Below are 14,476 nucleotides of genomic sequence, written 5' to 3' on the forward strand. Positions count from 1 at the left end.
TTCCTTCTAGCTCAAAGTGTTGGGTTATCCGAAAAGGGTTCAAATCGCTTCTATGGAAGCATAGATTGACTGGAAATTGCATTTGCGTTAATTTATGTTCGAATTATTCTGTAAGTGCAATAAAGAGTATCTTTCTGTCTATCTCCTCTCTCGGCAGACGGGGCAAACCAAACTAATGATTGAATGTTGTCAAAGAAGACATGATATCCGTTATATGACATGTAAAAAGATGCCGGCGACCATTACGAGTGAAATAGAAAGTAGGAAAACAGACTAGAAAGCTACTTTAAGAGAATCCTTTCTATGGTATTTGGACCGACAACATTCGAATTTACAAGCGTCAGAACACATTTTAACAATATAATTAATAACTATCAAAACCGAATCAAGGTCTCGAATCTCAGCTAATATTTGACGATTTTACGGTTCAAATAATGTCAATATTTGTTATTTGATGACGTCTCGTTGTAACGAGGCATCCAAAATATACCTACTTACACCAAGTTGATTACAACTCAGGTGTATCTGTCCCTCTCGCCGTTGAGCGTCGGAGCCCGTTAAGCTTTTTCTTGTCTGTCTCTCGTAACTCTTAACTTATATCATTATGCGAACTTTTAGTTCTTTTACTCCATAACCCGAAGAAGAGAAAGTATTAGTACCTACTTACGAAAAGTAAAATTAGGTTTCTGTCAGATACTTATTTATTTTTAGAAAAAATAGGTACCTTATCGTACGCATTGGTATATTTGCCATCAATTAGAGCCCAAACTATACTATTTGCACATCGACTTATCTATCCACGCACGAAGAGGTGGTATTATGTCTGGTATTATACTAACATGACCATAGATAATACTCACGACTAAGCTAACACATGATAGACACCTAGGCGTTAAAATTATATACCTAATAATTTTTTGTGACGTAGTTAACAATTTTTTTGTAAAATAGGTTAGGAAATTAAGTAGGTACTTGCGCCGCATTATTTGGTCAATAAATAAAATATACTTTAATTAAGAAATCTTTATTACTTAAATCCGTAGGTACCAAGTTTTTGTAACATTTTTGCATATTTCACCAATGCAACTTACATTAATTTGTACTTGCCAGTGCCGATTGCCAAAGAAAAAATAAATAAACTACTTTAAATACATTGCAAAATGATGCTTATAACAATGTACATAGGGCTCACGACGAGTCAGTACCCGCCATTACGCGCGTTGCCATGGTTACCGAAGCTGTTGCCATGGTGACTACCTCCATTTTGTCGCAAGTTGTTGGCGTTGGAATCGTACCCTGAGCGGCCGAAGCTGTCGGAATCTGCATCTTCGTAGGAGATGTGAGGCTTGAAGCCTCGCTCGTCGGCTTCGTAGCTCACAGTCTGGAAACAAACAATAGGTACATTTTAGAATTCCATCGAAGACAGAGTGTTTGTGTTTGAAAGGAGCTCTCCTCATGTGAGATACCTAAAACTGATAAAATATTAGAAAGGTGATTGGTTTTTTTTTTCAGTTTACATTATTTCCATGTTAATGATCATCTTGTTAAAACTATGATTAATCTTGTTAAAAATATGATGTGATTTATTAACCACATATAAAGCCAGCATGTTTTTGGAAAAAGATATATTCCTATTTTCATTGTCAATGCCTTTGACACGCAAATAAAGTTAAAATAGTTGAAGATGCCTGAGAGCATAGAAAATGAAGCTGAGAATTTCATCAGGGAATGTCGCACGGGTGTACCGCAAGGGTCACACCTTAGTCCTCTCATTTCACCAACCTGTTTTCTGCCATCAGGGAGTACTACATGGTATTCTCCCAAAGCTTTCTCTTCCTGTCTCTCTTCATGATGACCGAAATCTGTGCCTTCTTGATAATCATTCACCATGTATCCAAAGTTGTAATTTGCAGGTTCCTGTCATACAGAATCGAGTATAAGTACTAATGTATTTCAAATTTACGTGTTATAGATATTAATGTTTGTATTCTGGGAAATATAATATAGTACTTATACTTATTCTGTATTTATATATTAGGTATGTTAGTTATGTAATAGAGAACATTACTTAGTGTTTTGGTTCAATGTTATAGATTGGTATACGAAGAAAAATAATTGGTTAGGTAAAAGAAAGTTCGGATGGTGACATATGAATGAAGTCAATTTTAAGTAACTAGTTACAAGCTGCTAATAAATCTGACATATATTATTTATGTATGTGACATTTTAAATTAGGCGATTTCAATACAGAGAACTGAAGATGGTGGAAGGAATTAGCCAGATTAAATGATGTCAGTGACCATTTAGTCCAGAGGCAAAGCAGAAAGATTTCGATGCCCCAGATGTAATAGGGATAGAAGACTTTAATGCACTTACAGGATTGGCGTCATCTAGAGCATTCCTGCCGAAGGGAGAGGCGTTCTGATCATACCCCTGGTCTCCGCTGGGGTACCCGCTCTGAGAGTTGCGGCCACGGGCTCCAAGACTTCCGTGAGCGTGGAGACCACTCCTATGATTATTAAATTGAGTTAGGTTTACCTACGATGTCATATACTTGGATAGCTAAGCGGATCAGAAGTACTTCGATTCACAGCCCAGTTTTTTAAGTCGCTCCATATTCCAACTGGTTAATTTAGAAGTCGGACGTCCAGATCCTTATCAGACCATAAAATCTACTCACTTCTTTCTCCATTATAAACTCACTATCTGGTTCCACCATTAAGTCTACTTTTTAAACTCAATGTAGGGTCGGCTAGAGCTAGGGAATAAGGTTCAAAAGTATGTGTGGACTTTTGCAGCTGACTGTGCAAAATATTTTACTTTACATTCTTTAAGTTGTACCAAAAGCGTCAAATTTGAAATTCAAAACAAACCTCGCAAAATCATTGCCCTGAGCAGCCGCGCCATGCGGCCCATGGTCGTGAGCACCGCGGCCCTGGCCCAAGGTCCTGGCTGCCACAATCTGGGGGCCGGCGGTCGCTGCGTAGCCCGAGGGAGGGCCTTGCGAGTAGCCCTGCTGGCTGCGGGACGAGGGCGGCAGGTAGCTAGAAATACGTTACATATGTTTACATGTATACAGTCCCGTCTTTATCATGACGATCCCGAACATTAATGGAAATCAAAGAGATTATGATTAGGTAGATCACGGGACTAATTTGAAGAATTGAAAACATAAAATGAGGAATGCTATTAAGAAGGAAAATGTTGTTAAAATGTGTTACCTGTGAGACGGCGCCGGTGGAGGCTCTGCCAGAGCCAGAACCACTAACAAGGTTGTGGCTATGATGACCTGTGAACAACATTCAAGCTATGACTTTGTGTGTAAGAGATTCTTATGTAAATAGCTAAGATCAAAGGAATAATTGATTGTCTATTACAAATGGATGAACATTAAAAATAAATAACTGTTTATTAGTTACTTGAAAGCGCTTAACTTGCTATACTTTGTTGCAATATAGGTACTACCTACGTTTGTTCGTGTGGTTTCTTGCAACTAATTTTGAAGCAGACATCTTCAACCGACCGAGCTGTTTGTATGTACGTACGTACGTTTCGTTTGTATGACAATGTATTATTATGATATGTATGATGAGGGAGAGAATTCGGATTATTACACGGCCATTATTTTTTAATCACTACAAGATCTTTATTATTCACAAGAAACTCTTTTTGTCGTGTTCTCATAGCCTTCATATTTAAAAAATGTATACATAAAGGATTAAGAGAGATGCTGTCTCTACTAAACTTAATCTCTGAAAGCGTATTTTAAATAGAGGAATGATATAAAAGATAGAATACTTAGCACTGAATGCTGAAACATTATACAAAACAGTTACCTTCATGGTGTAGAAATAAATTGCTGAGTAGAAGCACAACTTGTGAGTGACACAACTGTCCTAATTCTGTTAGCTTTTATACCTGGTGACAAAACACGAGCAGCTCAAGTAGGGGGTTGAAATATTGAAGCTCATTAGACACATAAAAGATGAGCTTTCAAGGTACTCGCGCGAGCAGCGCACTGAGAAAGGAATGGAGACGCTTCCCACGAAATCCACTAATGAAAATTGCAAAGCGGATACCTACAACATATAATAAAAATTTATTTGAATAATGATTTATATAAAACCTACAGGGTTTTAATAACATAAAATTATTACATTTGGTAATAAGCTTTAAATTCTTCATCGCAGTCCTGCTGAAAACATACCTATACGTAAATTAGATATTGCTTATTGTTCATTGACTAGATTTCACCTGCGGCTCCGCCCTCGTGTACCTATTCCCCACGGGCGCATTAATTTTTCTGGCATGAAAGGTAACCTATGACACCCTTTCCCCTACTTATATGTATGCCCCAAACTATATATGCTTAATTTAAAGAAGATTGGTTGAGTAGATAAAGCGTGAACACATAACAAGCTTTGCATTTATAATAGGTACCTATTCGTTAGGATTTCATTGTGCGTATTTTTACTCATCTATATTAATCGTTATATTTAACAATATTTAACATTTACTCGACTAGTTAGCTCTACAGTTTTCTCTGATCTTATACAAGGATGCTTTACTTATGAAGCGACATGAGTCACAACCGGCTTCCTACCACTAGTTCTGCATCACGACTTTACCTTGTATCTGGCCCGACTTCCGTAAGCGCCAGGGTTTCTATGTCCAAACCTTGACTGAAACATGGGGTGTCGGTCGACAAGTTTAGCACTATACACTATAGAAACTAGTTCTTGAGTTGTATTTATGTACTAGATTTTGCCCGCGGCTTCGCCCGCGTGAATTTCATAGCAATCTCAGTAATTTTTTTATCGCGTACTCTGTAAGACTGGTAAACATATATGATTCAAATTCGCATTTTTTCTCATCTTTAGTTCAATTTTCTGTTTCCCGCTGCGTGTCTCGTCCCGCAAACTTGTCCAATCCCGCTTCCTGCTATGTACTTAACATAATACTTAGATATCCCGTACCGTTTCCTACATATTTCTATCATGTTTTTTTGCAATGTGTCCCGTCCTGTTTCCCACTACGTGTCTCCTTCCCATTTCCCGCTCCGACTCCCACTCCCGCTTTCTGCAACGCGTGCCGTCCCATTGTCCATGACGTTTTACGTCCCGGTTTTTTATTAACCACAAACGTAAATTAAACATTTTTTGTATTTACTATTACTGTTATTTACTACAAAAAGTAAGTGTGCCAATTTTCAGCTTTTTATTTTGAAAATTGTATTAAGTCCCATACAATTTTCACCCCCCTTACGAAGGGGTTGAGGGTTAATTGTCAGAAAAATCTGAAACACGTATTCATTACTTTGTTGTAAACAACCAAAATCCAAATTTTCAAGTCGTTAACTTCAACGGTGTAGAATTTTCATATTTACAGATTTCACCCCTTTCACCCCCTTCGGAGTAGAATTTCCAAAAATCCTCTCTCAGTGCTCACCTACACTCACCTACATGCCAAATTTCAGCTTCCCCCCCAGCAGTTTCGGGTGTACGTTATCTGTCAGTCAGTCAGTCACTCAGTAACGGAAGAGTTTTATACTGATATATTGATACATACTGCGTCCATTATATCTAGGTATATCAGACTTTGATCGATAAAAACAATTTGTTTATATTCTGTTTACACCTTTCTACAAATTTTAAAGTAAATCGGCTCCGTGGATTGTTATTTTAATTTTCCTACAGGACCCCCTCATTTTCCGGGATGAAATATCTATAAGATGTTAGCCCGGGATTCCGAGGAATTTTTGATTCATAATTAGTTTTTCAATTATCCTACGGGAACCTGACCATTTACCGGGATGAAATGTATCTAATTTTCCTACAGGATCCTCCTCATTTTCCGGGATGAAATGTCTATAAGATGTTAACCCGGGATTCTGAGGCATTTTTGATTCATAATTAGTTTTTCAATTAGGTGTCCCACGGGAATCTGACCATTTACCGGGATGAAACGTATCTAACATGTTAACCCGGTATATAAGGTATCTACATACCAAATTTCAAGCAAATCGGTCCAGTAGATTTCAGACAGACAGACAGACCGACAGACAGACAGACCGACAAACAAACAAACAAAAAATTCCAAAACTATATTTTCGTCATCTATATCAGTAACTAAGTATATTCCATGAAGAATTAAAAAAATATATCCAATGTACAAATTTGGCCTTTCTTAAATTTTATTACATGTATTGATTTCATTTTATTATTGTGAAAGGCTGTGACAGACAGACGGATGGACAGTAGACAGACACACGAGTGTAAAAAGCAACAGACATACAAACTTTCGCCTTTATAATATTAGTGAGATTTGAAGAGGGGCACAAACAATCTGGGTAGAAGAGCATATAGTACATACAAACTGACGCAATTTTCGCAGCAGCTAGCAGGTTAGCACAACGTCATATTCGAAAGGTCCCATGTTCAAATCCTATTCGTGTCATGTCTCATCACTTTGTATACCAATATGACTCATACGTAAAGCAGTTGTCATAATCACTACCCAAATACATACTTCTGGTGAAGGAAAACATCGTGAGGCAACCTGCACATTGGTGGACAGTTTAGTTAATTAGTGTGTATGCGACTACCTGCCACTGAATGGCGGTAAGTAGTCGTAAAAAGTCATGTCAGATGCCTTTAGGCGACTTAAATAAAATCTGACACCAGTGTTAGCAATAACAAGTTCGATATGATGATGATGATGATGCGGCCTGATTATAGCCTGATTCCTGAGGAGGTTTAAGTGTAAGTATGTTTTTTTATTATTTTATTATGGTTTTACCCGAGCGAAGTCGGGACGGAGCGCTAGTAAATAATAAGGTAAATAATTTCAACAAATATTTATTTGCAATTAAAAATATACATTGCTTTACTTAAACGCTACACTCACTTAATCTAAGTACATTTTTTTGTATTTTTCATTTGCTAGAAAACAATAAATAATTGAGAATTTTCAATTCGAGTCCATTTTCATTGTAAATTGTTCATTCGATTTTCAAAATTACATCAATCTTAATTTTGTAGACATCACCTCGGTGCGTCCTTAACCGTTGCCAGGTCGTATTTAGAGTAAACTATGAAAGTACAAATAAATAAATTCTATAATATAGAAACACAAATTATATAAATTACATATATACATACAATAGAACAATAACTAAGCGTAAGAAAATTCAATAAAAGAACTAAATAATTTGATAACTGACTTTTTGACTTTACAACATCTTAGAATCTTTATCACAGGAAACTATGATAAAAGTATACTTTTATATATAAGAAATGCAAGCCAACTATGGGAAGGAACATATTTCGAACAAGAGGTCCCTGAAAGCGGCCCCACAGACGCTGACAACAACAACGTGGCCAAACTAATAGTTACACGTACCGCCGCGGAATTTTCATGCGGCACACCTGAACGTTGAGACACCAAATCCAACCGCGGTTATAGTATGAGGCGACTAAGGGACGTAAAGCCTAGGCAACTGATAGGCAATAGCATTCCAAAGGTTGGCGTCGTGCAGTCGACCGATTGTAAAATCACAACCGAACCATCGAAGCTAATTTTCACCCTCGGTCTTCGCGTCACAGCCTGTTCGTAGTGCGACTTTGCCATTCAGAATCGTCGTGAGTTTTTGAAACGAGACGCAGTGAACCAATCACAATATAGTATTGTGACACTGCGACAACCACACAGTAATGTGATTGGTTCGCTGCGTCCCACTGATGGGAGAGACACTAATAAGGACCCTCGGCGCTCCTGGCTGTGTCAGCTGCGTTGTCGTCATACCCCCTGGCACGGACTGGCTCCACTGAGATCCTGGGCTTGAAGCCGCGCTCGTCTGCTTCGTATTCCACCACCTGGAGATGAGAATGAAGGCATCTTATTTAAAAAGTAGATAGATAGATGAACTAAAACAATTGTCACGAGCTTTTGTTGTCTTCAGAGAGGTCGTGACAAAAATAATGTACTTGCAGTTGAGGAGTTCCCTCGTTGGGAACTGATCCTAGGTGCATCATCAAACCTGGCCAATGACCTGGGTTGTGGATATGTATCTTCGTATGTATATATTAATAAAATATGAGTTAGTATCCCATAACACTGTATTGAACTTAGGTACTTTGGGGCTAACTCAATATGTGTCATTTGTCCATATTATTTATTTACTACTTACTACACTTCAATCTAAGACGCTGCTGCATTTGCAAATATGGTATCTAATGTTCCATAAAAGCTCTATAAATAAAAACCCACCTGCTTGGTCCCGTCGGGTAGGACCACAAAGTAGGACCCTTCCGCGCGGTTGTCCTGTCTGGTCTCCGTGTGGCCGAAGTCAGATCCAGATATGTAGTCGTTCACTTTGTAGCCGAAGTCGTAGTTCGCTGGCTCCTGGAATGACAGTAGACCAAATATTAACAGAGACTTTAGTAAAAAATATATAGATAAGTTCATTTTTAAACGCAATGCCAGCTTTTAGGCTTGATTGTTTTCGCATGTCAAATAATGTTCTGTAGTGGTTGTGCAGGAAACTGGTAAGAATATAGTCTATTTAGTCTTCTAGAATGTATTGGTAATTAATAGAAATTTCATAGCACTACCAATAGATATTTTCATGGGTCTGTTAGAATTTACTTTGCCAATTTGTTCTCCTGCGTTTACTTATATAAATTGAAAGGAATCTATTTTTATCTACAAAATCCTGACAGACCTGGTTTAGCAGCTCATCCAAAGCATTCCTGGCGTATCCGTAGCCCTGGCTGGAGAGAGAGCTGTATTGGTTCGGGACTCCATACTCCTCGGACGGCATGGAGTCTCGGACTGAAGGGGCGCCGTACTTGTCAGAGGGAGATGATCTGATAACGGAGGTGGTGATAATTTTACTATGTAAGTTATTTTTTCCCAAGGATTCGTGGGATTCAAGTGAGATTTAGATTGGGTAGAATAAAATATTGTAAAGTAAAATAATAGATTTTGTTGGTTAAGTCGGCTTATAGTAAAAATTAAGTCCAGATTTTTTAAACTTTAAATTTTATATTACGTTTAATTTCAATGATCAGTCTAATTACATATCTTCTCACCTTGTAGATCCGAATGAAGATGCGAAAGCATCGGTAGTTAAGTCAGCTGCTCTAGATGGCGCGCCATACTCCTGAGATAGACCTCTCGCGCCGGGAGCACCGTAAGTGTCAGACAGACCGCGAGCAGACGGTGCACCATACGATTGGGAAGGCGACCCAAAGCCCTGGGAATAAGAGTCAGAACCCCTTGCAGCAGGCACACCGTATTGCGTGGAGAGAGAGCGAGAGGACGGAGCGCCATAAGACTGGGACGGTCGCGCGGAACTACGGGCCCCGAATGATTTGAATGAACTCGGGGAATAACTTGAGATATCATTGGTTCTGGCTGAAGGGGCGCCGTATTGTTGAGAAGGAGAGGAGCGAAACTGACTGGGAGCGCCATATTTCTGGGAAGGCGAACCGAAACTCCGCTGCGAAGGGATATATCCTCGTGATGGATTAGAACGGAAATCTGGGGCACCGTACTGAGTAGATGGAGTTTGGGAGTAGGAGTCGACGTTGCGTAGACCAGGAGGGCCGTATTCTTGAGATAGGCCGCTTCGGGTGTTCGCTGAATGAGCATTTGGGACGCCGTATTCTTGGGAAGGACCTTGTGCTGATGGAGCAGAGTAATCTTGAGAAATGGAACGTGCATTAGGTACTCCGTACTCTTGGGACAGGCTATTGCGTGCGTTAGCAGATCTTGCATTGGGTGGTCCGTATTCTTGGGAGATGCTGCGAGCGCTGGGCGGTCCGTACGACGTTGAGAGAGCATTTCGTGAGCCTAGTCCGCTTCTGGCATTTGGAGGACCATACTCCTGCGATAGAGAGTTGCGAGCTGATCCAAAACTCTTGGTAGAGGGAGGGCCGTATTCTTGAGAGAGAGATCTTTGGATTTCGAAGCCGTGGTTGCTGTGGTCGTGGTGGTGATGGCCTGATCGAGCGGCAGGGTAACCGTCGCTGTAAATAAGTTGAATTTATATGTCTAGTTCTATTATAATTGTTTGGTTTCAGATTGCTCTAGTTTTAGATTGTTTTTTCTGTGTTTAAAGAGTTGTATTTATTAGATGTACCTCATTTGGGATAGGTAAGCAGCAAACAGTAAACTTACCCGAGTGGTGGTTCGGCTAAGGCCAACGACAGGCAAAGCGCCAACGGCAAAAAACACTGAAACAAAATTGTGCCTAGTGAATAAATGATTTTAAATTTAAAAAATCTCCGATTCACATTTCTACATCTCTTTGAAATGGATTTTGTCCAGTTTTTCATTGTTTCCTTTATTGATTTATCATGTTGCGATTTTTTAATTTATTTTTTCTTAAAAATTTTAGAACAAAATTAAATTATTTAAAGGTTTCATATTTAAATTACCTTCATGATTATAAAAATTTTCTGTTCGTTTGGGAAATCAACTTTCTTCTTTTATTAGTTTACCTAATCTTGTTATAAATGTTAATTACTTTTTAATTAGAAAAAGTAATTAAAGAAAACAAAATATCCTACACTAAAAGCAAGAGCTTTTACTAATCCGAATGAGATGAAAACATTGAATGATACTGTCCAAAGCTCTTCAACTATTTATACTAAAGTAACAATACCTTCCACAGACCACCTTCAGCTTTCATCTTCACCTGATTCTGCTATGCCAAAACGGTCTTTACTTCTATAAGTATATGGGCTATGAAGAGCTGTTAGTGTTGTCAGGTTGTGGTATTGTGTGTTGATGATTGTGACGACACCTGCGATCGAGATCATTGTTGCGATGATTGGTTTTGAGAAGAGCCGGGACCGCCAAGGGCAGACTTAGTGCTCAATCACGACTTAGGACTAGAATGTATAGTTTTGTGGACTTATTAGGTTCTAGACTTCAATATTTCCTAAAATTACTCCTTTGACAACGACTGTAAATACTTTCCTCCTTGATCCTGATTCAGTAAATGGCTTACATCTTGCACTCGCCCATACAAAAAGAGAAACCTTTTTTCTGTTTTAAAATATTTTTATTGACGCCTTAAAAGACTAGGTTTATAGAAGTTTATAGGTTTTCGCAAACGCATTGTAGTTCGGGCTGCATGGTTTAATTCGTCGTAAACCAGCGTGTTCAAAAATTCTTATCAACTGAATTGTAAGCTTGTAGATGGAGGATCATGCTTAGTGCCGTGACCCAAGGTCTCCCTAGCTACAGGTACCTAATGTTGTATTGGTTTAGCGGCCGTCCACCAATGAAGGCTATTGTTTAGTTTCGTGCTTGAAACATATGAAGATTCAATGCACCGGCGACGGTGACAATGTCACAGCATAAAGGAGAACAAGACCAGTGTCACCATAAAGTTTTGGGTGATCTTAATTGTCTTTGTTAAGTTTAGTCTATACTAAACCACTATAGTTAGTCTGATAGTCCGATAAGACTGCATCCATCGAAAGCAGGCAACCTAATTATTTTTTTTATTCGGATTGTGTATAGAATACTTATAAATACTTATAAATAACTTATAAATAAAAACACAAAGGTTCTTTAGTAGTTTAGATGATTTGATTACCTTACGATTCTGGTAACTATTTGGTTTGGTTAAACATCGTACTACATTTCTTGAATACTTAATTTAATTAATTGCAAAAATAGGTAGCACAAAATAGTTTAGTATGATGAACTGACGGTACCGTATTCATCATAATTAAACAAACATCCCTTAAATATGCAGATTTCAAGTAGGTAATAGATTGTATCTGGTCTGACTCGTGTATTAGTAATTTTCATAGACCACTTGCTGCCGGTGAAGGAAAACATCGTGAGGAAACCTTCACATGGATGACAAGCACTAGTGTGTATGTTACTACTTGCCACTGTCCGACGCCAGTGTTACAATAACACACTCGAAAAGAAAAGACAGAGTCAATTGACGAACTAATCTGAGATTATCCTAAGCTAAATCAATGGTTGTGCCATCGGCCTTCATTACCAAAGGCCGCCGACATATACGACTGTCAATTGTCCTAAACGATACTATTTTATTTAATGATCCGCCACCATTACGAGACCTTTCGTTAATCAAACTCTGCATGAAGTAAGAGCTCAAGTGAAACTGGTTCAATACTTTATAAAGCATCTCCTTCACCTACTTTGAGAAGAAGAGTGTTAGGTCGTTGATTAGATTCCTGTCGGGATAAATGATTTTGGACATTTGTTGAAGTTAGCCAACTGGTTTGTTATGCTCATACCTAATGTAATTATTTTATGAATGTACCGCCATGTACTTATTTCTTTTTCAATTAAGTAGTGGCTTTTATTTTATCCATAGATTTTTCTTAAATACCATTTCAAAAATTATACCTACACACATGGAATTAGTCATTATGGATCGTTGGGCAAAAAACGTGCTTGAGTTCAGAATAAAACGCAGAAAACTGACACTTAAATTTTTATATGAGCAAAAACGTTTTTCATCAATTGTCAGGCGTCGACTATCCCCTAATATAATAAAAACGATTTTTTTTTTAGTATTTCACGCTTTACTTCACGCTCAAACGGCCGGGCCCTATCATCTTAAGAAATGCAAAGGTTTTATAATTTCAGAACATGTTGAGCTGGCAAGGTCTAATTTTAAAGATTTGGAAGCAGATGCCTGCTATGTGAATTTTATGATCTTAGAACCCAATAATTTATTTTGCGTGAAAGCTTGGTTGCTATTGAACAGTAGGTATGAGATTCTGTCTTAGTCCAACCTTTGCATGTTAACATTAATTCATAAACAACAAGTTATTATGAATCAATAATATTTAATCTTGACTCTTGACCTTAGCGCGTATTAGGTCGAGATATCGATATGGTCTTACAGATTTAATTGATGGCTTAAACAGTTTTACGTGTTAGTTTTATTTATCGTGTATTTTGTTAAAACAATTGATAAAATTATCGTTTGAATTGAAACCTATTTAAGGTAACGATTTTGTTATTTCTTTTCATTGAAAATAAAAATGTTTTACTAAGGATAAAAGAACAACTTAATACAATGGCCGAAGTCATTGTTTTGTTGCTAAAAATATCACTGTTATTTTTAATTCTGCCTTGCAAAACGCAGATAAAAATTAACATAACTATGGCATCGAATAAACAATACGTGTTGGTGAATTATACCGGATTTCATAACAGGTTGATAACAGACAGGGATATAACACTGTTCAATATAACGAAAGACAATCTTAACTTCGGCGTGAAAGTAGAACTCGGGAAGGCACCAAACGATATTTTTTTTAAAGATCCAACACCGTATTATAATCTTTACGAAAAATACCATTGGCCTCAAGTCCAGAGGCATATGTATATAAAGAGAGCTACAGTTTTAGACGTAGTACATGAAGAGACTGTTCTGAAGACTGCTGAGTATATCAACAATAGTACAGACGTCGTAAAATATAATAAATCTCTAACAGAAGACGTGGAATTCACTGTATTCACGTTTTGGTCTGAAAAAGGATTTCCAAACGAAGACATTTTCTACAGACCCTGCATAGATTTTCCAACGAACAGGCATTGTTTCATAAACAAATGGAGAGACAGCACCATCCAAAGCATCAAGGAGCCTCTTGGCGTGAAGAATGTCAAAGGTACAGTCAAAATAAAACCTGGTCAGACAATTGTTAGTAAATTGATAGCAAATAAAACTGCGATATTTGTCGAAATCGAATATTCAGCTAAGCTTATCGGGAGCATCATCACAGATTATGAGAATCTGTATGGAAAATATCATTTTTATGCCCCAGCCGTGGCTGATATAATGAAAGCTGGTTCAATACCTAATGAAATCGTCACCACTGAGAGAATAGAGATCAGAGGGTACACAGACCCGAGGATGTTTATGCACGATAAGGAAACAGGAGAGGAAATACGAATATTTAGTCGTGTAAAATTAACAGGACATAAAAATAAAATAATATTACAGTATATTGTTAGCTAAGCTGTTAAGTTAGTTTATATAATACCTGTTATTGTATAATCAATTACTTTTATATGGATTAAATAAAGTTCCAATAAAACTTTTAGTTTTTGTCATGGAAATAGTAGGTATTCCGTTGTACGGAGTACCTACTAATTCCATAGCTTTTGTAGACAGCTAAGTACGTTTAAGCTAATTTTATTCGTAGGTAACCAGAAATAATAGTACTGCGATCAGTGCCATACATAGATAATATAAAAATATATAAGTACCTACATACGTCAAATACAGGTATACGTCATATGAAATGTCAAATCAATCATCATGGATTTTCAAATGATACGACTAGATAGAACACTCGTATGGGCTAAAATGTACCTAAATTAAATAATTATTACCAGACTTGCTAGCCTATGTCTTAATTTATTGAGTACACTACAGCACTGACAGTTGTCAGACGCAGTCAGTACT

At 37.7% G+C, this 14,476-nt stretch overlaps 3 protein-coding genes across 5 annotated transcripts; 1 reads left to right on the forward strand and 2 right to left on the reverse strand.

The window, feature by feature from the left end:
* Positions 1-1,030: 1,030 nt before the first annotated feature.
* Positions 1,031-3,905, reverse strand: LOC128681101 (pro-resilin-like). Of its 2 annotated transcripts, XM_053764706.1 has the most exons (6): positions 3,837-3,905; positions 3,222-3,289; positions 2,874-3,044; positions 2,377-2,509; positions 1,783-1,917; positions 1,031-1,381 (listed from the first exon to the last, which is right to left on the reverse strand). In XM_053764706.1, the coding sequence occupies exons 1-6, from the start codon at positions 3,840-3,842 to the stop codon at positions 1,199-1,201; spliced, it is 696 nt and encodes a 231-aa protein (XP_053620681.1). In that variant the 5' UTR covers positions 3,843-3,905; the 3' UTR covers positions 1,031-1,198. The 2 variants fall into 2 exon arrangements, with proteins under 2 accessions (XP_053620681.1, XP_053620682.1); XM_053764707.1 differs by lacking the exon at positions 1,783-1,917.
* Positions 3,906-7,160: 3,255 nt separating this feature from the next.
* On the reverse strand, positions 7,161-10,589 carry LOC128681095 (pro-resilin-like). 2 transcript variants are annotated; one of them, XM_053764700.2, is made up of 6 exons: positions 10,443-10,589; positions 10,183-10,238; positions 9,093-10,031; positions 8,723-8,867; positions 8,269-8,403; positions 7,161-7,874 (listed from the first exon to the last, which is right to left on the reverse strand). In XM_053764700.2, exons 1-6 carry the CDS (start codon positions 10,446-10,448, stop codon positions 7,752-7,754), a joined length of 1,404 nt encoding a protein of 467 aa, XP_053620675.1. In that variant the 5' UTR covers positions 10,449-10,589; the 3' UTR covers positions 7,161-7,751. The 2 variants fall into 2 exon arrangements, with proteins under 2 accessions (XP_053620675.1, XP_053620674.1); XM_053764699.2 differs by lacking the exon at positions 10,443-10,589 and having other exon boundaries at positions 10,183-10,347.
* A 2,336-nt stretch (positions 10,590-12,925) lies between these two features.
* Positions 12,926-14,184, forward strand: LOC128681100 (uncharacterized). The gene has a single exon (XM_053764705.1). The coding sequence runs from the start codon at positions 13,082-13,084 to the stop codon at positions 14,024-14,026; it is 945 nt and encodes a 314-aa protein (XP_053620680.1). The 5' UTR covers positions 12,926-13,081; the 3' UTR covers positions 14,027-14,184.
* The last annotated feature ends 292 nt before the right edge of the window (positions 14,185-14,476 follow it).

The sequence above is a fragment of the Plodia interpunctella genome, chromosome 26 (assembly GCF_027563975.2).
Source record: "Plodia interpunctella isolate USDA-ARS_2022_Savannah chromosome 26, ilPloInte3.2, whole genome shotgun sequence".
NCBI lineage: Eukaryota > Metazoa > Arthropoda > Insecta > Lepidoptera > Pyralidae > Plodia > Plodia interpunctella.

What these genes read in the sequence shown, in the direction of transcription:
- LOC128681101 (XM_053764706.1), bottom strand. An exon ending in CAGGGCAATGATTTTGCGAG is followed by an intron (nt 2,510 to 2,873) that starts GTTTGTTTTGAA and finishes TAATAATCATAG; the next exon opens with GAGTGGTCTCCACGCTCACG. An exon ending in TCCCTGATGGCAGAAAACAG is followed by an intron (nt 1,382 to 1,782) that starts GTTGGTGAAATG and finishes GTTTGTTTCCAG; the next exon opens with ACTGTGAGCTACGAAGCCGA.
- LOC128681095 (XM_053764699.2), bottom strand. Translation starts at nt 10,340, where the DNA reads ATGAAAAACTGGACAAAATCCATTTCAAAGAGATGTAGAAATGTGAAT. An exon ending in TCTTCATTCGGATCTACAAG is followed by an intron (nt 8,868 to 9,092) that starts GTGAGAAGATAT and finishes CTCCGTTATCAG; the next exon opens with ATCATCTCCCTCTGACAAGT. An exon ending in TGGATGAGCTGCTAAACCAG is followed by an intron (nt 8,404 to 8,722) that starts GTCTGTCAGGAT and finishes CTGTCATTCCAG; the next exon opens with GAGCCAGCGAACTACGACTT.
- LOC128681100 (XM_053764705.1), top strand. Translation starts at nt 13,082, where the DNA reads ATGGCCGAAGTCATTGTTTTGTTGCTAAAAATATCACTGTTATTTTTA.